The sequence below is a fragment of the Plutella xylostella genome, chromosome 6, assembly GCF_932276165.1.
Source record: "Plutella xylostella chromosome 6, ilPluXylo3.1, whole genome shotgun sequence".
NCBI classification, from domain to species: domain Eukaryota; kingdom Metazoa; phylum Arthropoda; class Insecta; order Lepidoptera; family Plutellidae; genus Plutella; species Plutella xylostella.
Genome location: NC_063986.1, coordinates 5,374,315 through 5,397,929, shown reverse-complemented (window position 1 = coordinate 5,397,929; position 23,615 = coordinate 5,374,315). Strand labels below are relative to the sequence as shown.

The window sequence follows — 23,615 nt, the reverse complement described above, 5'->3', positions numbered from 1 at the left end:
TACTTACTACAGTACTTACTAAACTTCTTACAACGCTAACTTGATATCTATGCTTGATAACTTAAATTTTTGAAAACGCACACTGAGTACTTAACTTAATATTTTCCTAATTTTCCTTGCCCTTTTAAGGGGTTAGGGTAACCCTTAACGATCTGCACGATCAACAAAACCGTTAGTGGTTACCCTAACCCCTTAAAAGGGAAGGCAAAATTAGGTGCAAGGATATCAGATCTACATATAGGCAGCCTAAAAGCCTAACTTAGAAATTGAGAAAATTCTATTCTATTATTAATGTGCATCTTTGTAATTTGCGGCGCACTTTATCATTACGAACAATACAGTACTTATATTTATATGGACAAACTTTATCCAAGGAGCACACCGAATACCTAGGTACTTTTATTGTAATTATCATATCGGAAAACTGATAATATCTAATCGCATCGCCTCGCCATTTAATGATTGCTAAAATACCGATCAGTCGTGAAAATAAACACCACACACACCGATCCAACTAAGTGATTCACGAATTGACTGTTTAAAGTGATTTTATGTGCTTAATTAATTCATTATTTGGTGGAAAATCTGTGAATTGTAAGTGCCTAAAGAAATACTTACTTTCAGGAGTTTTTTTCATATTTTCAGTAAGTATACAGGATGTTATAAAAAGAGTAACGTAGGGGGCTAGGGGGTGACTCAGACGATCATTGTAATCAAGTCACGATTGTCACGAACTCACGAATATCTTAAAGTCATGGATCAGTTCAGAATGACACCCTTTATAGCATTCTAAGTACATTACCTACGACGCTTTTGTTCTTATAGTTCTCTCGTAGTATTTAGTAAGTACTTACCTCGTACCTAAGTAGTACGTACGTAGGTACCTTATATTTAGGTAGGTTTAGGTATGTTCTCGAGTACATAGGTATTCCGGTTTTTGATAAGATGACGAATAAGCTAACAAATTGTTCTTATTAATCCTATTGCATTGCATCGGCATCGTAATGGCGCAATCAAAACTGTCGTTATTATAGTACTTACTGACTTTTTCATAACTCCATGCAGTAGATACTAAACTTAATAAATAGAAATAACATTCAAATGTATGAAAAAACACAGACAGCTACAAAATGTATGAAATTATACCTAGATTGAAATAAAAACAGTTAACAAGAGCTTAATTTATATGTATTTTTTATGTACTTACCACTTGTTCGAGTTAATCAAGAGTTAATTGGAATTTTGTATAGCTGTCAAAACAAGCTTATTTTTATTGTGATGTGATGACTGTGATGATCGTAGAACAACGCGGACTCGGTGATCGAGTACAAGTACTTTCTTACATACTTAATTATAATGTTATAGACTAATCAAATCAGACAACACAGGGCCACATAATTAATATCTCAGGTAACAGGTACAAAACAATCCATCGTAAAGGGTGGGACGCCCTCCGGGCCGTTGGGCCGACGACATTAGATAGGTATATAGCCAAGAGCGTTTGTACGTTGTTCAAAATTTTCAGGAAGGTGCTTGTTATCTATATAGTCTATCAGTCATTCAGTTATGATAATGAATAGCGGATATACATTAATTTATTAATTACTTATGTAGATACTTAATCGATTTTCTTTGCCTATGTTTGTATGCATAAAGATGTAGACTGTGGTGCTACACGGGTTCGTTCGTTGTCGACGTCGATAAACTCGTTTAATGTGCGTTCCTCCAATTACAGCGACGAATTTAAGACGAACCGCGATAGAGTAACATTTTTCTACGTCGATAAGGTACTCGTGTACCGGCAACTGAAGGAGAAAAAATGCGATGCCAAACACTAAGTATAAATTTTGCGCCAGTGGAAGAAGATCGAACATCAGTTGAATTTTAATCAAATAGGTTTTGATTTTGACAGCATTTGCGCATTAGTTCTTTAACATCATTGATTAATTAACGTTGCAAATCCAAGAGTTTCTACGTGACTCATATTTAAATGAGTACCTAGGTACTCTATACCTACAAAAACAACTCTGATTGCCATTGAAGTCACATGTGACTACACAGCTACACACTAGATTAATATGTACTCGTAAGTATACATGTAGTAGTATGTAGTTATGTACATGGGTCACCTATTCTCGATTTTACCCAACATACAACTTGATCTTCGAGTACCTAATCGTAGAGTTCGAGCTCCTCCAGTCTTTTGGCCCGACACCAGCCTGCGCCTCAGTAGGCAAACAGTTCGCCGCCGACTGAGGTGCCGATTTTGCACTATTTTGCAGCGCCTTTTAACAACAATTTTCCTACTCAGAGCACAGTCAGTAGACAGCAGGTAGTCGGTAGACTCCGGTGTGTTGGATGAGTATAAAACGTGAGCAAAGACAGGGTTTACAGTGTACTGACCCTACTCATGAGAGACTTAAAAAAATGTTCACCATTACCTATAAGTACTTACCCTACATAAACATGATGAATAAATATAGATAATTATGTATGAATACTCTTCCTTCCACCTCTATTCCGAGCGACCTCCAAAACGGAAATCAGCAGCTGACAATCGGCCAACCTCCGCTAGGAGACGGCTCTTGAAGAAGAAGAACACTCCTAGTCTTTATGTACCTAAAGCCTGTGCTAAAGCATTTTTATTTTGTTTTCAGCAATAAAAAATACAAACGCATGCTGCCACAATGCGCAACATGGGAGCTGATGCCCGAATCTCAGCCATCTATTTACTTTTTATCGCCATCCCGTTAATTCTAGCACAAGGTAAGTAAAATGTATGAATAAATATTATATTTTGATGATTGATATTTTGATATGAGCCACGAGAAATACCTACTTTAATAGAAAAAAACTTATATGTGATATAGTATAGTATCGATACAATACTTACTTCCATTCGGTTAAATACATCTTTAGTAATACCCCTGTGCCGATCGATCGGCTATCAACTAACAAACCTACTCGTTTTTTTTTGCAGATTGCTCATATTTCGTAGCAGTTCCGAGAGAAGACAAACCAGAGCAAGATAATCCAGATTTTTCAGGTAAGTACTTAATATATTAAGTATACGCTTCTAGCTAAAGGTTAAAAAAATCTTCAGAGACAGGGAGGTTGTCAGTACCGATGCATGTTATAAATTCGGGCTAATGTAGGTAACTAACACATGACTGTGTGTTTATATTTTCTGATTACATTATGCATTTATCAAGTTTTGCTTCCAACTTTCCTTTCACGAATGCCATAAAAACCTTTCTCCCTGAGCGGGCCAGGTTTTTTAGCCCCCAACTGTACGTTGGTACCTACACTACCCAGGTACACCCTGGTCGTCGCGGCCGCTGCTGCCGCCTCCAGACCGCGATGACATCTGCATCGGATCCATGTCTCAGACCGGAAACACTGTGATCCACAACATCTACATGGACGAGTCTATTGAGGGAGATGTCATCATTGCAAGGCTCAATTATGAAGGTGAGAACTTCAAGAATGAATACCAGGCTATATGATGACAGGTCAAGCTCTTATTGAGCCATTGGTATATTAGAAAATTTCAACTTCAACTTCATGAATTTATTAATTTTGATAAAAAAAAAATCTCTGATAAACCGTATGAACTGAACTGAAAAAACCTATATAACCTGTACATTAATATGAACAAACTACTAGATACTGGCACGCCCACCATCGGCACTTTCCTGGGCCAGGGCCCGAGGGACCTGCTGGGGCCGGTGATACGCCGGGTCCCCGAGCTGGACAACGCCTGGCACCTCGTCATTACACAGAAGTAAGATTCAATTTTTTACCGATAGATAATAATAATTATTTACCGATGCAAGTTTATGCCACTGAACGACAAGAACCAGTTGTCATGTCAAGAACAAGCTCAGTGGTATCCAGCTATACCCCTGGTTCTTGTAAACCAGACGCGCCAAGTTAACACCCTGGGTTTGGCGGTAGGTTTCACCACGATTTTTAGTAAACCATAAATGTATTAGTGAAATTATAAGCCGTAGTGTTTGGTGTAAGTTCCACAGTTTCTGCTTCTATTAGATACGCATACCAAGAACGGTGTGACAGATCCACGTTTACATTTTCAGGCAGGACTATGAGACTCCGATAATGCGGAGCTACATCTTCCCGATCTCCGTGAGCGGCGAGGCCACCTCGGCGCGCGTGCAGCTCACCATCGTCAACATCGACGACAACCCCCCCTTCATCCAAGCCTTGGACGCCTGCTTCGTCAACGTATGAACTGAGTGTCCAAACTCTGCCTCTTGCCATATTTCGTCAAACTACTGTCGGGAGCTCATAGAAAAAGTTGCCCATTAGAATACAAAAAAACGACTAACCTGCGATCTTACTTATATCATGAAGCTGGTAATAAGACATAGCGACAATGTGCGGTTCATATGGTACAAAATATATTTAATTTAATTAGTCCTGATAAAATATCACTTACCTACCTACTTATTCGCCAAAAACTTTTATACCTCCTTAAAAACTTGTGGCTGCATAACTACATACACGGACTTAACCTCGTCGCCAACAGGAGCTGACGGAGGCGCCTCTGCTCACGGACTGCGTGTACGACGTGACTGACGCCGACGGCTACATCAGCACGGGCTTCATGACCTACAGCCTCAGCAGCGACCGCGGCGACGAGCTGCTGTTCGACGTCGACTCGCAAGAGGTTGAGAACGACCAGTACCGCCTCAGGATGACCATCAAGCTGTTGCAGCCGCTGAACTATGAGACCAACATGATACACATCTTCTCTGTTACTGCGTTTGTAAGTACGCTACTGATAATGTTGATTTCTTATCCGTAGTGTGACGGTGACAAACACTAGAGTTCGACTAGCGTGGTGAAAGTATTATAGCCAGTCATAAATAGTGGTTAGTCGCTGACTAATGCAGGCGCTAGCTTGCGCATAGTCGGAACGGAAGGCTGCTTTCGTGCACCCCTTTGCCATTCTTCCTGATCACTTATCTTAATCCATTGCATTTTGTGTGTGTCATACGGAGCTTATCTCTAGCGTTACTTCCGTCTGCAGGACTCGTTGCCCAACAACCACACGGCGAGCATCTCCGTGCGTGTTCAGAACGTGGAGTCCCGGCCGCCGCGCTGGCAGGAGATCTGGGCCGTGCAGCAGTTCGATGAGAAGACCAACCAGAGCTTCTCCGTCAGGGCCATCGACGGAGACACCGGCCTGGACCGCCCCATCGCTTACAGACTGGAGAAAAACGAGACATGTCAGTAACTACTTCATTGTTAAACTTCAGCTCTGTATATGCAAATTAAGCCCTGAGTAAATAATGACTTTAACTAAGTACAGTAAGGGGCAGAGAAACCTGATCCCCCTCAGAAGCATTGTTACTATGAGATAGGGGTCAGATTTCTCTGCACCTGACCGTACCTAGTTATGCAAAATAGCACCTATAGTGACTATTTAGTGAGCAATAGCAATATACAAATTAGGTAAGTACTGAAGTCTCACCTGCCTCAATATTCTCGTCTTCCACCGAACAAATTGTTTCGTAATGGTCATGGCAAACCATAAACAACCACATATTTTTTTTTTATTTCAAGAGTTTTTAACCCTATCCATCTTTATTTCAGACACTTTCTTTGACATCGAAACCATCGGGGGTGGTAAAGATGGAGCCATCTTTACTGTAACAGGCATAGACCGGGATACTCTGCAACAAGAAGTCTTCCAGGTGTCCATCATAGCATACAAGGCTCACAACGAGGCATTTTTTACGGAGACCAATGTGGTAATTATAGTGAACGACGTGAACGACCAGAGGCCTGAGCCGCTGCATAAAGAATACCGAACGGAAATTCGTGAGGAAACGCCACTGACGATATCATTTGATAACGACTTCGGATTTCATGATCAGGATTTGGTAAGTCAGTTCCACCTTACGGCATATTTGGCAGACTGAATACGTAATTGCTGCCTATTCATTGAATATCCCTACCGGCTTTTGAATAACTGAAACCCCCTACTTTAGGGTGACAACGCGCGATACGAGGTGAAGCTGAAGAGCGTCTCTCCAGCGGGCGTGGCCGACGCGTTCTACATCGCGCCCGGAGTCGGCTACCAGCGACAGACCTTCACCATGGGCACCATCGTCCACTCGATGCTCGACTACGAAGTGCCCGAGTTCCAGAGCATCATCGTCAGCGTGAGTTGGATGACGTTACTTATCTGCATAAAGAACTAGATATATTCGGTCCTTCTGGTTCCTATTAAAATACATTCCATCTTTCTGTTGTTCTGGTAGCATATTTAATCGATCGTCATTGCAATAATTCCTGTTAGCAAACACAAAAGTGGACTGCCTCCACTCAGACCTATACATTTATAATTTGACTGAACAGGTGACAGCCACGGACCTAAACGACCCGTCTCTAGTGGGAGAGGCGACGGTGTACATCGATCTGGTGAACTGGAATGATGAGGAGCCGATCTTCGAGCTGGCGACGTACCGAGCTGCTTTCAACGAGACTGAGGGCCAAGGCTACGTCGTCGCCACCGTGCTCGCCAAAGACAGGGATATTGGAGATGTCGTCAAGTAAGCACCAAGCTTTATACTTGACTTGAGGCGTTTAGCGCAAAAGTGGTACATCCTTGTATCCTTCATCGGCCATTCGATATGATATGATATAGGGAGGGATCCCACCTGGTTTTGAAATGGAACCTAAGGTTAAAGGCAAAAAGTAAATGGCCAATTAAGATTTAATAAAACCAACAACAAATATTTAAAACCAAACTAACAGAATGATAATCGAAAACCATTGTGGGTGCTCAAAATAAATTTATTTAATCAATCTCTTCCGCTGTGTCGCGCTAGTTGCCTGTGTGTACGTTTTCCTCTGAAATTGCCATGATGTTGCAGACACTCGCTGCTGGGCAACGCCGCGAGCTACCTGGCCATCGACGAGCTCACGGGCGAGGTCACCGTGGCCGTCGACAACGCCTTCGACTACCACCGACAGAACGAGCTGGTTGTACAGGTACCTCCTGCTATATGATAATTTAAAGAATACCTACTCAATGAAAAGTTCCACCCATAATAATCCTTTTCCATTTTGGAGTAATTTGGTGCTATGTATTAATTGTATATCACTGGAACCTGGAAATTTTTATTATTTTTGACGTACTGTACAATATAATACCTTAAACTATTACTTAGCAGGTAGTTCCAACCGAATCCGTCAAGAATAAACACAGTTTTTCTACTTCTATGCGACTCTGCAAATGAATAATAATACTTGTTTTGACTTCAGATTCGTGCTGAAGACACCCTGGGGGAGCCGTACCACATCACCACCACCCAGCTCGTCATAGAGCTCTATGACGTGAACAACACACCGCCAACCATTCGCTTGGTAAGATTTCACATTCATAAATACAAGTAACTTTTATTAATGTAACTAGAGGTCGCGTTGTGGCGCGGGCTGCAAGCAGCCGCGCGGGGCTTTGATGCCTTTGGTTCGGTTTCAGCAGGGTATTGACTTCAACATATCGTAGCAAATCTTTCTTGCGTTTTGATACGCCTTAAAACTGTTTTCACTATGAATGTCTTTATAAAAGGGGTACGATGATTTTGTTTCAGGTGAGATACAGTTTTCAGTATGAATTTCAGTTTCAGCAGGGTATTGACTTGACCATACCGTAGCAAACCTTTCTTGCATTTTGTTAGGCCTTAAAAACGGTTTTCACTATGAATTTCTTTATTAAAGGGGTACTGCTGATTTTGTTTCAGGTGGGATTACAGTTTTCAGTATGAATTTTTGTGAGATACGGTTATTCACTTGACTATAACGTTTCGAATATTTTATGGGGTTTAGTTTTCCCTTGAAATCTAATTTCAGTATGAAATTTGGTAACAGATGCCCGGGAGTGTACAACGGATATTTCTTGAATTTGGCTTTACATAAAAATATTCACCAAAGGAATGTTTTTGCCGTGAAAACTATTTTCATTGTGAATTACGGATAGAAAACTTTATTTACTAAACATACATAAGTATTGGAAGGTACCTTATCTACTTATATTAAACTACCTACTATATATTTTAATAAATTAAATAAGTAGGCCATAGGGCACATCACATTGTATCACACAAATACGTTAGAGAAACTGATCTAAATGGCCATTTTTTGGTTTCGTAAACTTTACTTAGTAGCGAGCCGACATCGTTTTGTATACAAGTATTGGGTTCTTTAACACCTCATAAATCTGAGTCACGTCCATTCGCGCGTTTTTCTAGCTTCTCGATTATCAGTTTACTCTGTCCCTGTAGAGTAACTTTTTCATAGAAACGAAATACGAGTACACAGGCTTTTTTATTCATTAATTTCTAACGTGGGTTTGCTGTTTGAGACTATTTTTACAGAACTATGTTTTACTTCAATTAAATCCATAATTAGAACTATAAACGTGTCCAAAACTTTGTCTATCTTTTTTATTCATTCAAGGTATTTCTTTGCCACAATCGGCTATCAGTTTATATAGTTGTGTTGACGAGGGTATGAGTAGTGTTGTTTCGCTTCGCTAGGCGCTGCAGGATTTGCGGTATGGTGGTTTACATTGTTTTGCCTCGCTTCGCTCGGCTCCTATTTTACAGTAAGGTAATACTTAAGTTGTATTGCCTCGCTGCGCTCGGCTCTTCAGTGGTTGTGGTATAATATTTTGAAATGTTTTGCCTCGCTGCGCTCGGCTCTCCAAGGTTTGTGGTATGATGGCTTGGATTGTTTTGCCTCGCTGCGCTCGGCTCCTCTCCAGGTCTCGGAATGGTAGTCTCGGTTGTTTTGCCTCGCTTCGCTCGGCTCTGCAGTTACATAGGCATTTGTTTATTGTACTTTAGCCTCGCTTCGCTCGGCTCTTCGGGTTTTCGGATATTGGTTTCAGTAGTTTTGCCTCGCTCCGCTCGGCTCTCTAGGTTTTGGATTGATGGTTTAGGTTGTTTTGCCTCGCTTCGCTCGGCTTTCCACTTCTTAAACGGGACCTTTCCCGTAGTTTTTCTTTATTGATATTAATAATTATGATACGTAATGCCTCGCTTAGCTCGGATTTATTTCCTTTTATGGCAGGGTTACTTGGCGGATGCCTCGCTGCGCTCGGCTGGTTTTATTTTGGTATAGCTTGTAGAAGGACTATGGCCTCGCTGCGCTCGGCACTTACACTGTGGTAAAGTTGATTTACATTTTGTATATTTTAGGGAAAATATTTTTTTCCTCTAAAAGTGGGGAGTTTTTATTTTAAAAAATAATTCTTTGTATTTATCTTCACAAATGCGCCAAATACCACAAATCTGTCTGACCACTTCAAAGGGGTGAAATTGCTAATGTTGGTAATTTTTTGTACGTTTTTAAGGAAATTTTGATTTTTTCCCTACAAGTGGGGAGTTTTTATTTTAAATAATTATTGTTTGTATTTATCTACACAAATGCGCCATATACCATAAATCTGTCTGACCACTTCAACGGGGTGAAATTGCTAATGTTGGTAATTTTTTGTACGTTTTTAGGGAATTTTTGATTTTTTTCCCTACAAGTGGGGAGTTTTTATTTTAAATAATTATTGTTTGTATTTATCTACACAAATGCGCCATACACCATAAATCTGTCTGACCACTTCAACGGGGTGAAATTGCTAATGTTGGCAATTTTTTATACGTTTTTAGGGAAATTTTGATTTTTTTTCCCATAAGTGGGGAGTTTTTATTTTAAATTAAAATTGTATGCATTTAACTGCACAAACACGCTATACATTCAAAACCCCTCAGACCATCTCAAAGTGATAAAATTGCATATTTATGTAAATTTTCCCATGTTTTAGGGAAATTTTGTTTTTTTTTCCTATAAGTGAGGAGTTTTTATTATTAATTAAAAATCTATGCATTTAACTACACAAACGTGCCATACATTTGAATCCCCTCAGACCATCACAAAACGATAAAATTGCATATTTATGTAAAATTTCCCATGGTTTTAGGGAAATTTTGTTTTTTTCCCTAAAAATGGGGAGTTTTTATTTCATAGAAAAATTAAGCGTACCTAAACACACAAACGTGCTCTACAAAACAAAACTGTCAGACCACTCAATTCAGGTGAAATAGCCTTAAAACATGTAAAATTTCTCTTTTACAAAATGGCTGCCACTTCATCCGCCATTTTGATTTTTGCAGTTTTCGGAATTTTCCTATTAATTTCACCATATATCACACCGTGTACAAAGAAAAACATCAACCCACCTTCCCCCCTTCTGGGAGATCAATTCACCTCAACCTGAATCGACGTCGAACTTTTTCAAAAATATAATCTCCCGTATTTCTCAGGGTTGCCAGCCGAAAGTGATAAAAATAGTCAAATGTCATTAGTATGAGCCTTTCTGACTAAACTGCATCATTTTTTAAAATCCAAAACGGTTATTTCTATTTTTTATGTTTTTGGGGAAAATCTCAAAATTTTCCCTAAAAATGGGGAAATTTTATTTAACTGGTATAGTCTACCCAACAAACTACACAAATGCGCGATACAAGACAAATCTCCCCAACCACTCTAAACATGTGAAAAAACTAATCAAAAATCAGGAAAAAAAGTCACTTTTACAAAATGGCCGCCAAAGCAGTCCGCCATTTTGTTTTTTCAACTTTTCGGAATTTTCCCATAAACTGCACCATACATCAGACCGTGTACAAAAAAATCATCACCCCACCTGCCTCCCTTCTGGGAGATCAATTCACCTCAAGTTGGGTCGACGTAAAAAAATCCGAAAAAATATAATCTCGCCTATCGCGCAGGGTTGCCAGTCGAAAGTAATAAAAATTGTCAAATGTCATTAGTACGGGTCTTTCCGACAAAACTGCATCAAATTTTAAAATCAAAAGTTGTTATTTCTACTTTTCATGTTATTGGGGAAAATCTCGAAATTTACCCTAAAAATGGGGAAAATTCTTTCGCATGGCAACTCTACTCGTCAAACTGCACAACCGCTCCATACAAGTCGAACCTGTCAAATGCCCCCAACACAATAAAAAAATGCTTTGAAAATCCCCGAAAAAACACGTTTTTATAAAAAAATCTCCCCTCCCCCCGCAATTAAAAAAAAACATTTTTTGGAATTTTCCCTTAAATTTCATCATGTGCCCCACCGTTTACAAAAAACACCATCCCCCCACCTCCCCCCCTTCCGGGAGATCAATTCACCTCAAGTCGGGTCTGACACGCCCTAAACTTTGATTCACTGCAACTCGGCCGCCATTTTGTTTTTTTATTTTTTTATATTTTTTTTGTAATCTGTCAGACATTCTTAACACACCCTCGAAATATAAAAAAATGTATGGTCACCAAAAAAGAGGAACAAAAAAAATTTTTTTTTTTTACAACTTTTTTTAAAAAGTCGGATTTTTTCTCTACTCACCCGAGCACCCTGTACATTTCCCTAAAACATTTTTATATAAAAAAATGGCTCCTTCTGGGAGAACAATCATGTCAGTCAGTCAGTGAGTGGTAATCCAGCTTTATATATTATAAAATAAAGTGAGTGGTAATCCAGCTTTATATATTATAATAACTACCTGCACCGGCTACCGTAATTGGGTATCCATCTTTATTAGTCCACCTATCCGGGTGCATACGGCAGATCAAAATTTCATATAACAATAATTGGCATTGTTCATATTAATTTGTCCAGAATCCAAAACATTTTAAGTTCCTTGATCACTTCTCCTCGTGACGTCATCAGCCTCCTTCTGACAAAATTTCCTTTACCTTTGCCTTTATTTATTGTTAACCAATGATAATTGCATTAAACTTTCCTCAGCCCAGCGAGAGCCCTCGCGTGGAGGAGAACGTGCCCTCAGGGTTCGAGATCACGCGCGGGGTGACGGCCAGCGACCCCGACACCACCGCCGAGCTGCACTTCGAGATCGACTGGGATGCCTCCAGCGCCACCAAGCAGGGACGGAACGCCGACCGGGCGGAGTTCGTCGAGTAAGGCACCCCGCGAACTTGATAGCCTGGCTTAGGCAGCCAGTAAAACATATGTCATTATATGCCACTAGACAACCACGAATTCCCATAACACTTATATTTTACTGGCTGCCGCAACCTGACTGCGCCTAGTGCTCGGTCAACCTAAGGGTTCATATGCACATCGCACTCGTAATTGTTCACATGGGCCTCTCCAAAGAGTGCAAAAATTGCCTGTCCTCGGCCGCGGCCGTCTAATTTATTTACCCTACCTTCATATGTGGCTGGTCCACCGCTGCCACTTCATTTAGCTTAAAGGATCGCTTTGTGTGTGAAAATAGCAAAAAGTATTCCATCTTGCATTAAAATCAGCAATGGATGACAAAAAGGAAGAACGACATCAAGCTAGGTACTGAATTTTTATTTTAATCTCCACTTTCATTATCTTTCAGGTGCGTCAAAATCGAAACCATTTACCCAGATGAGGAAAATAAAGGAAACGCCATCGGACTCATAGTGGCCAACGAGATCCGGCCTGGAGTCACCATCGACTTCGAGGAGTTTGAGGTCCTGTACCTGTCCGTCAAGGTTACAGACAAGAACACCGTCATAGGAGATCCTGACGATCAATGTGAGTTATAGAAGAGCAAAGTCGACACCTACTTACTTACATCATCCATACCAAACTTTTAGACCCGTCTAGTGGTTGGAGCTTTATTATTGTTTCATAACTACGTATGTAGCTTGGCTTACAAGTTTGTAAAATGATTGTGTCTTAAAAAATAAAAATACTCGTGCAGTGGGCTGCAAAGAAACGTGTCTCGGTTGCAATGTCACTCTAAGAGTGGTCATGTTTCTGTACAAGGCACTGTGCATTCGAAACTTCTTTGCCCCAAACGTCTGATCATGACTACGAAGAAAGCTTTATCAATAACTAACCCCACACTCTCCTCCCCAGTGATGTTCACAATCATCATCATCGACATGAACGACAACCCGCCAGTGTGGTCGGCCGGCACGCTGGACGCCTCGTTCCGGGTGCGAGAGGTCGCCAGCACGGGCGTGGTGATAGGCTCCGTGCTCGCCACTGATATCGACGGACCGCTGTACAACCAGATACGATACTCTATTAGGTGAGTGGTGGTGTAGCTGGAGGTGTAGTATTTTAGATACAGAACAGTAAGCGTGCGTTTACATTACTTCGGCAGTAGGGCGACCGCCGCGCTTCTGTCTCTCTGCTACCTACTACTATACTAAAGAGAGACAGCCGCAACACACCTAATTTTTCATAGCGGACGGCAGCGTGGCGCAGTAGAGTGCAGCCAGGCGGCTTCTAGACGTTACAAGTAGGTACAAGTCACGCGGCTGTATTTTCAATAAGAATGCATCCACTTCTGCCGCGCTATTAAGACACTCTAAGGGTCCTGACTCCTGACCAGGGGTCTTATTTAAATGGGCAACGTATAGGTCGCAAACTGCCGAGCCATCCATAATAAACTCACTTCCCCTATCCCTATCCACAGAGAGCGAGAGGACACTCCAGCCGGTCTCGTCAAGATCGACCGTCTGACGGGCCAGATCGACGTGGACGCCGACCAAGCCATAGACGCGGACGAGCCGCCGCGCCCCGCGCTCCACTACACCGTGATCGCCAGCGATGAGTGTGACTACGAGGATAAAGAGGACTGCCCGCCTGATGATAATTTCTTTGAGACTGAGGGCAATGTCAGTAACTGAAGCTAAGCTGAAAATTAAAGTTATTTCTATCTCTTTATTAGTTAGTTAGGTGGACGTTGTCAGGGATTTTATACCCAAAAAATTATGAACTCTATTAATTATTAAGTATTTATTGACATAAATCATGCCTTGATGTAAGCAGTCGCATAGGTCAGCAGCCACAATAGCAGCAATAACAATTTGTAACCACAGCTGTTATTGAATACAAAGTGTTTTGATTCTTAGATGTGTTGACAACAAAGCTTATTTGAATCAGATTTCTTAGATGTTATTATCAGAATCTTATTTATCAGAACCATTATTTCAGATAACGATCGCAATCACAGACACGAACAACAAGGCGCCGCAGGTGCTCACCAGCGACTTCACCGTGTACGTGTGGGAGAACGCCACCAACGGCACCGACGTGCTGGCACTAGAGGCCAGAGACGCCGACAGAGACGGTACAAACAGTCCTTACTTGAGGATTCCCAGTATGATAAAAGTATCCTATATACTCTAGCTGAGCTTGAGGATAAATGTCGATAGACTCGTGTCCCCGAAAAGTGCTGGCTACGTTTCATTTGACAAATGACGATGACGTGGCCTGATGCAAGGGAAGACATCGGGTGACGTGCACATGGTATTGATGACTCTTGCCTGATTTCGGGGACACAAGTTGCTGGAGACTTCTTGTTGTCCCCAATGAGACTTCACTTTCAAATTCTGACTCAACTTCCCTTCCTTCCGCAGACATATACAGCTTCATCCGCTACCAGATAAACTTCGCGTTCAACAACCGCATCCGCGCGTTCTTCGACGTGGAGCTCGACACGGGGCTCATCTTCGTGCACTTCACCACGGACGAGGTGCTGGACCGCGACGGAGACGAGCCGGAGCACAGGATCTTCTTGACCGCTTACGACAATTTCTATTCTGATGGCGGTGAGTACTTTTTCTGCTCCTAGTTTCATCAGATGTATCAATGCATGTAAGTACGTAGGTAGGTACTGCACCTATTTTGAGATTCTTATTCCCATGACGTCATTCCCATTGCCAATGTTCCCGACAAATTCACCCTGTGCTCAAATTCACCAATTGCTTTGTCTTGTCACCCTTCGAAACTGATGTACTTAATGATCCTCGGTCTATTTAATGGTGTGTGGTTGCAGACGGCAACAGGAACCAGCAGGAGCTGGAGGTGCTGGTGGTGCTGCTGGACGTGAACGACAACGCGCCGGAGCTGCCGCCGCGGGACCAGCTCGCCTGGACCGTCTCCGAGAACCTGGACCAGGTCAGAGCATTAAGCCCGCTCCATACTCTTTACGAGAGGTTTTGTTTGTGGGCTCGACAAAACTTTTCACTATTAAAAATACTGGCGACACCTGCCAAATAGGGCCTCTACACTCTCGTATCGTCCGTCTACGCTCCATCTCGTACAGTTTTGTCGAGAGTCTAGCTAGAGAGCGCGCTTTAGGCCCCCTGTCCACCAGTGCGCTCCGCTCATTGGATGATTTTTGCCTCGCACACCGCTCCGCTACCCGCACCGGTGGACTGGCACCCTTATAGGGTTGTTATCGTTATCATACACAGTTGCCCGTTTTACTGGAATAGGCCTCTTAATTTCCAGTTGTAGATTTTATGAAATACTACAATTAGGTACAGGTCATAGAACATGATTCCTCTTTCGAAGTCGTACAACATTTCTGCCGCATCATTAATATTTATTATCACAACGGAATTTATAAAAAAAATACATCCATATCCAGGGCATCCGTTTGGTCCCGGACATCGAGGCGCCGGACCGCGACGAGCCCAACACCGACAACTCCAGGGTCCAGTACGAGATACTGGACCTCAGCCTCGTGAACCGAGACCTGGAGCTACCAGAACTCTTCACCATGGTCAATCTGGACAACAAGACCGGCGAGCTCGAGACTACCATGCCCCTCAAGGGCTTCTGGGGCACCTACGATATACACATACGGGTACGTGAGGTTCAATGCAATACATTACTAGGTTTTTTTTAAAGATATTTATTTATAATAAAAACTTAGGCTAATACAACAAGGTAGATAACTAGCATCTAAGATTTACTCGCCTCTTCCATTAGAGGAAGTAAGATAAAACAGAGGTAACCTTTTATTAAATAAGTAGATAGTGTAAGTAAAGTAAGTATGTATGATATTAATGTATTATTATCCTAATGTGAATCTTATCTAACGGTATTGACCGTCATTCATTGTACCTACGTATCTTGAAGCGATAACGCATTTTCAGGGACTCAAAAATATTAAATGGCCTTGTTGATTTACCGATAGCCACTTGCAAATGCACGTTCTCCTAGGCCCAATGTAAAGTTTTACAACAGCTCTAAGTAGGTACTTATAAAAAAAAATAGGTACTGATATTGATTTCACTATTTGGTATAAAGCGGTTCTACCTTTTTTGGCCTAAGATTTATTTGCCCAATCTCGTATTGCATAGTAACGTTTGTTCAAAATCTCGTTTCGCCGAAAATCGTATGGCATAAATCTCTTATAGTAAAAAGTTATTTCGCATAATCTTGTTTAGCCTAATAATGGTATAGCCAAATCTTGAATAGCCTAATAATGCTATGGCATAGGTTATATAAAGTCATACCTATACCTAAAAATATTATTATTACGATTGTACCTATATGTAGTAATACTAGTACCTATAACGCATCAACCTCTCTGTGTATTTTTCTAAATTGTTAACGACTGTGTAGCATTAATACTAACCTTAGTGGTTAAAATATGCTAGTAAAATGTATTATAAAACTAAGATTTGTTATGATAAATAAGAATAAAAAATAAAAAATATATATATAAAGTAATAATATTCGATTGGCTTTAACTTTGATGGAGCGTCTCCCTACATAGCGCAAACTGGTGCCTTGTATTGTGGCCGCTAAGTGGGAAACGCTCCGCTTTGCTTTTGACGAAAATGTGCACCTAACACGCTCCTCCTCGCTTTGCTCGTCGTCGCACCTATCTTTAGGTTTCGGTCCCATGGGGTTTAATGGCGTTTGTAATAATTATAATGGTCATTCACTTTCGATATTTTGATCATTTAATATCGTGATTTTCGTGATGTAGGAGAAAAATACCACAATTTGTACATTTAAAACATACTTAATATAGTATTTGTAAAGAAAATATTAGGAAAAACAAGATTATACCAATACGAACAATTAGAGCAAACGAGACTTAGGTGTTTCAAGTTTGTGCCAAAAGAGTTTTAGACCAAGCGAGTCTTATGCCACATAAGACTTGGCAAAGTGATGATTCTACAAAAAAAGTTTAGACCTTACGAGTTATGCGAAACGAGTCTAGGATAATAAAGATTAGGCCAGATGAGGGGAACCCGGTATAAAGCATCTGTCTGTATCACGTTGGTATGCTTAGATCTTTAAAACTACACATTGCATTTTGATGAGGTATTTAAAGAGATGTTTATTAAAGTAAGTACTTTTTATATACCTAAAACCTTTTAGGGCCAAGGGAAGCTCACAGAAAAATCTAGTCCATACATAATGTCTGCATGTATCCCTTCATCCTACAGGCGTTTGACCTCGGGGTGCCGCAGCAGGCGTCCGAAGAGACGTACGTGCTGACGGTGGCGCCCTACAACTACCACGCGCCGCAGTTCGTGTTCCCCGCGCCCGGCGCCGTGCTGAGACTCGCCAGGGTGAGAACCATAGAATTACCAGCTACCTTACCACCACCAACACATTAGCAATCGCTTCGCTTATCTATCTGTCAAAAAACTTCTCAAAGTAGGTACTTATGTGCTTGATTGCTAATGAGCTAATGATTGGTATGATTGCCTGAAACCTAAGTAGTTCTTATTTTATATGATAGTCAAGCCCCAGTTTCATCATAATCGGTTAGATTATAATATACTTAACTTTAAATTCTGGTCAGATGTGTCAAAATTAAACTACTAATCCCTGGTTATGATCAAACTGGAGCTACCTAAAGAACAAACTAACGGCTTACCTCAACTTGTCAGGAAACAGCTTTGGCGGGCCTGGAACTGGTGGACGGAACTAAGCTGAGGAAGGTGGAGGCCACTGACGAGGACGGGCTGGAGGCCGGCGAGGTCACCTACTCCATCGTGGGCAGCGGTAGGTAAAAACCACAGTTGAACCCTGATTAAAACCTACCGAGTAGGGTGGCCAAGACAGTTTCCTCGGCCGAGCACTCGGCGTTGATTGGTCAAGCATCGGCCAAGGATACTGTACTATACTGTCTTGCCTCTCTTCTCGGTAGGTGTAACAAGGGGTAGGTATTACTTAGCACGCACTGGCAATTTGAGGAGGCCTTTCTACCGTTGCCGATGTCATGTGTGCTGTGGTGACCATATATACAGTTAATTTTCTCTCGCTTTAAACGCAAATTCGCATATTTCTGGTATGACGTCGTATGGTTGAGGTTCTGTACCAAACGTCGACACCGTCAGGACGCACTGCGATAGCTCTAAACATTTGACTTCAGACTTTGAGGAGAATCTGGGAATCGGTCTCAAAATCTTCAGATAACACTGGCAGCATATACCTAACTATATTTCTCTAAAACATGCTTAGGCACTGCAAATCTATAGCTTAGAACCTCATTTTTTTTCAACAGATGAAGCTATGGAATATTTTACTATTATTCCATCTGACGGTACACTGCTGCTTACTTCGCCAATACAGGATGAAGTAAAGACATTTGAGGTACGTATCATCCCAAATATGTAGGTATTTAATAATAATATAAGTACTGAGTAGGTATTATTATTTTTTTCACAAATAACACGGAAATTTTTCTGTGTAAGTTCGTTACACTGAAAAGCCCTCACGTAGCAGTTAGCTGATCTAGCAAATTATTAGGTTCGGGCAGGAATGCTACAAAATATTTTTTTATCGGCAACGTCCCTGACTGGTTCCAGATGACGATCAGGGCGACGGACGGCGGCACGGACCCGGGCCCGCTGCACACTGACGTCACGTTCACCCTGCTGTTTGTGCCCACGCGCGCCGACCCTGAGTTCCGCCCCAACCAGGCTGAAGTCTCGTTCTTTGGTAAATGTTCATAGCAATATTTAATTCATTGTGAAGCCCTTTTTATTGATTTTTTTATGGTCTTGGGGCTAAAATCTTTAGTTCATGGTTTGAGCCGTGGTGTTGTAACGGGTAAGATATTGACAATCATGAGGTTGTGGATTCGAATCCGTGGATGCTCTTATGGTGAAATAAGGAAACATCGTGAGGATACCTGCACATCTAGATTTAGCGCATCTAGATGTGTGAACCAGCGTCTTGGAAAATGGTCCAAGCTTGGAAAGGTAGTTAAGACTTTTAGGAGATTTACCCAAAAGTTCCATTCGAGACAGCCAGGTGCAGATACTAAAACCCTCACAGATAATAGAATATATAAGTAGGTACCTATAGTGTGTAATTTTAATGAAAATATCTTATGGATTAACTAGACAGCGAAGGTAGTGGGCAAGCAAGGAAAGGGTGGACCCGTGCATACTGCGTAACTTTACTCATGGACTCATGGAACTATTGTCATATAATTTAAGCTTATTTTCTTATTCGCAGAAAAAGAACAAGGCCTCACGGAGACTTTCCAGCTGCCAGAGGCTGTGGATCTCAAGAATGAAGGATGCACCGCCGACGCCGGCGATTGCTACTCCGTATACTACAGGATTGTTTGTAAGTAAATATTCATAACAGTCGCTACCTTTTTGAATAATGCACCGCAATACCTATCACTTGTCTTGGTCCTTGGAGAAGCAAAGTACTTATACCTACATATAATTATTACGTTACTAAGAATAGATGAGTAAGCAATATTAAATTTACTAGACGCTTTCAATGTCGCATGTAAACATAATACACACAAAATAACACTACCATTCCTTCTAGCGGACATCAGCGAGTCATTCAAGGTGGACGCAGAGAAGAACATTATATCGCTGACGCGTGAGTTGGACCGGGCCGACGGGGTCCGACACATCGTGACTGTGGCCGCCAGCAACCAGCCAGACGCCACGGACAACCCCACCAACGTGCTCACTGTCACCGTGTTTGTATGTACCATCCGTGTGTTACGTGAACCATTAGTCGACTAGGTTAGAAAGTTGACGTTTGGTCCAATTGTAACGAGACATTGGACCAAATGACTGCTGCTGGTCCAATTTTTGACACTACATAATAATATAATTTGATTTGTACCTTAAAATACTTGTGCTCATTTCGATTTTTTTCCTAACAATGTTCTCTGAATATTTATTTCAGGTGAGGGAAGCTAATCCTCGGCCGATTTTCGAAAATGAAGTGTACACCGCTGGCATCTCCACCATGGACTCTATCAACAGGGAACTACTTACAGTTAAGGTAGGTTAAGTTAAACTGTACTTATTGCATATATAATTATTTACTTCAGTACCTACGTATCTTCTATTACCATTATATACCTACCATCCTAGCTATAATTAACTACTATACTCCATCCAGCCTAAAGCTAAATATTTTTTTCTAAGTAAGTTTCTATTCTATTTCTGTAACTTCCTATAAGTATTCCTAATACTTTCAAAGCTTGCAAGCACAAGCTAACTAAAACCATGTCTCCAACCAGGCAACCCACACAGAGAACCTGTCAATAAAGTACGCGATAGACCCAAGCTCGATGGTTGCGGACGCCACGCTGCAGAGCGTGCAAGGGTCGGCCTTCGATCTGGACGCTGACTCCGGAGTCCTGACCCTCAAGATCAAGCCGACGGCTTCCATGCGCGGCATGTTCGAGTTCGAGGTCGTCGCCACGGATACTGGTGAGAGGGGGAGATAAGGAGGCCCGGGAAGATAGGGTTGCAGTTGTGCCATCTGTTTTGAGTTGAATTTGCCTAATTGCGAGACCGTCTCTCTTTTGAAGGGCTCTACTATTTATACGATATGAAATAGTTGTTTTTAACCGATTTGGAAAATAATAAGGAGGTTATCAATTCGAAATATCAAATTTTATTAAATATAGGTATCTATGTAGGTACTCACCGAGCGCACGATTGGCTAGTTGCAGTGTAGTTACGTTTAAAAACCATGATCCTTCTGTATCCCTCAGAGCAAGCTACGGACCGTGCGGAGGTGAAGGTGTACATCGTGTCCGACAACAACCGCGTCTCCTTCCTCTTCCAGAACCAACTCACGCAAGTGGAGCAGTACAGGGACTTTGTGAGTGTCTAAGTACCTACCTAATATATTCATCAATACGTTGTGGCTTACAGATCAATGTAGTTGCTGGTTTCCGTGGTTTCCTACGAAGGATAGTCGTCGTCTTCGAGTGACGTATCACCTGTAAAATACGCACAGCGCACGCGTCGTCAATAATTGACGCTTACCTGACTGGCCAATCCTTTCACTGCAGTGACAAAGCCTAATCAGTGAACAGGACCTACGAAAGAAACACTGACTCCTTACTACTTATAACTAACCTATTAGATTAGTTGTTAAACACGCTCCATTCTCTCCACCAGATAGCGCAAACCCTGTCGGCGGGTTTCAAGATGGCGTGCAACATCGACGAGGTGATTCCGTCGACGGACGCGGGCGGCTCCCCGGTGGAGGGGGTCACGGAGGTGCGCGCGCACTTCATCAGGGACAACCAGCCGGTCACTGCTGATGTCATTGAGGCGTAAGTTGCTGACGGATGCTCCTACAATACTTGTAACAACAAATTAACTACATTGTAGTCACCAATGACTCGATAGGCAGATAGAGCAAGAATGTCTTCAGACCATGGTGATCCTTGCATAGGCTTCTAATTAAAACCACCTGAAATTGGCTCTAGTTGTCCAAGAGCGAGTGCTAGGACGCCTAGGACGCTTGGGCCGAGCATCAGCTACTGTGAAAACCCCGCTAATAATTTTCTTCTACTAAAACTACCACCTATCACAGGCTCCGGAGCGACGTGGAACTCCTGACCAACATCCAGCGTACACTCAACACCAACCTACTGGTGCTCACTGACTTCGTGACGGACATCAGCCCCTCGGTGACGGCGGACGCGGCGCGAGTCATCATCTACCTGCTGGGGGCGCTGTCAGCCGCGCTCGCACTCGCTTGTCTCGTGCTGCTGGCTGCTTATTGGTTTAGGACGAGGGCGTGAGTTGAACTGATTGGTTACGTGTTTGTAAACGTGTTTGTGCTGAGCAACAAGCCGCAGCTAAGGTACATCATTTTAGTAAGTTTTACATCAGCCATAGAAGTACTTGAAGTTATTACGTAGGACTTATCTATCTAGAACCTACTTAATCTGATTGGGTACTTAGGTACTTTGTTTTTCGATCTACCAACACGAAATACCTAAATACAGAAACACGACTCTCGGCCGATTCGTATCTCTGTCAATACTTACCTCTACTCCCAAATATGTAACGGGCATTTACATATTGTTTCTTTATCTGCTGAGGTAATTAATACTAAGGATGCTGGTCATTATCAAAAATCCAACGTTATACATACGCTTGAACTTCCAAACTACAGTCATATAGTTATACTATGTACAGATTCTACTATGGTAACATTTCTCAGCTTGAACCGGCGTCTGGAAGCACTATCGACCACTAAGTTCGGCTCCATGGACTCGGGGCTGAACCGCGTGGGCAACATCAGCGTGCCCGGCACCAACAAGCACGCCGTGGAGGGCTCCAACCCGATCTGGAACGAGCAGATCCGGGCTCCCGACTTCGACGCTATCAGGTAAGCTAGTGGGTTAGGGTTCATACAACCGAACAGTATTACGAACGGCTGACCATCTCTGACAACTATAAAGATATTTCTATGGTCAGAACCATCGCCGTTTTTTTATACATACCAGTCCCACAAGTGAATGTAGTTCCCTCATTTCTAGAAAGGAAGCAAATGCCAAAATTTAAGACCTACCCAAATGAAGAGTTGGATACCTACTTTTGCAACGGTCACTTAGGTTGATGTTTTTATTCATTACAGTGAAGATTCGGACAACTCTGACCTCATCGGCATAGAGGACCTGCCTCAGTTCAGATACAACTACTTCCCTCCCTCGCCGGGACAAGCGAGGAATGCAGAACCTAAGAATGAACAAGAGGTACTGATTACAATCTTTATTATCTACACTAGAAATCATGTACTCTGACAAAGAAGACACTTTTCATCAGCCCCCTTTGGAGGTGCAGGGGAAATGGGCAAAACGGCCATTTTGATAAACATAAATGATTTATAGTGTGCCTAAAATAAGTTGCACGATAGTAGATCACAACAACTAAACACTGGGATGTGATAATATCCAAATTCCTAAGCTATCAATTTAGAAACAAAGATGTATGTAATGTGTGTAGATTAAACTAATCTGCTACTGTTTATATTTGCAGGATGAGCTGCCGAGCCACAGCAACCACTTCAAGTTCAATGCTACACCGTTCAACCAGAACTTTGGATCACAGAAATTCTAATATTTCTAATATTTATGTTAAATATTGTATAAATTGTATAATAATCTATGAAAAAATATAATAATACTCTAAGTATTGAAACTTATACACGTACCTGTCCAAAAAGTATAATAATCATAACTAATAATAAGTAAAGTGCCTTACTTCATAAGAATTAATTATTATGACTATAACCCCATGTAAATAAAATTATTGCAGTTTTTATGAGTGCATTATTCAATAAGCATTACTGAATTTGCATGGGATGGCCTTGTGTTAGCTACACTGCCCAAAGCCAACTGACCACGGGAGCTGAGCAAGGTGACAGAGCAGCAATACAAAATTTAGGATGATTAGTAGCCAATTTAATCTTGTTACAAACCTAAGTACTTACTGATTATATCTCCGAGATAAGTTGAAAAGGGATGTCT

The 23,615-nt window shown here is 41.7% G+C and overlaps 1 protein-coding gene across 2 annotated transcripts; it reads left to right on the top strand.

The window, feature by feature from the left end:
- Nucleotides 1–445: 445 nt before the first annotated feature.
- Nucleotides 446–23,407, top strand: LOC105384013 (cadherin-87A-like). Of its 2 annotated transcripts, none has more exons than XM_048633588.1 (35): nt 446–594; nt 2,658–2,766; nt 2,981–3,046; nt 3,316–3,471; nt 3,667–3,784; nt 4,098–4,245; nt 4,550–4,789; nt 5,054–5,252; nt 5,620–5,909; nt 6,018–6,191; nt 6,388–6,581; nt 6,906–7,023; nt 7,297–7,398; nt 11,840–12,009; nt 12,441–12,619; nt 12,947–13,121; nt 13,512–13,713; nt 14,033–14,168; nt 14,458–14,649; nt 14,877–14,998; nt 15,474–15,692; nt 17,293–17,418; nt 17,743–17,857; nt 18,360–18,448; nt 18,664–18,796; nt 19,319–19,432; nt 19,646–19,809; nt 20,018–20,116; nt 20,358–20,550; nt 20,838–20,947; nt 21,250–21,407; nt 21,671–21,877; nt 22,307–22,474; nt 22,724–22,841; nt 23,125–23,407. In XM_048633588.1, exons 2-35 carry the CDS (start codon nt 2,688–2,690, stop codon nt 23,203–23,205), a joined length of 5,154 nt encoding a protein of 1,717 aa, XP_048489545.1. In that variant the 5' UTR covers nt 446–594; nt 2,658–2,687; the 3' UTR covers nt 23,206–23,407. The 2 variants fall into 2 exon arrangements, with proteins under 2 accessions (XP_048489545.1, XP_048489546.1); XM_048633589.1 differs by having other exon boundaries at nt 469–644.
- Nucleotides 23,408–23,615: the final 208 nt, after the last annotated feature.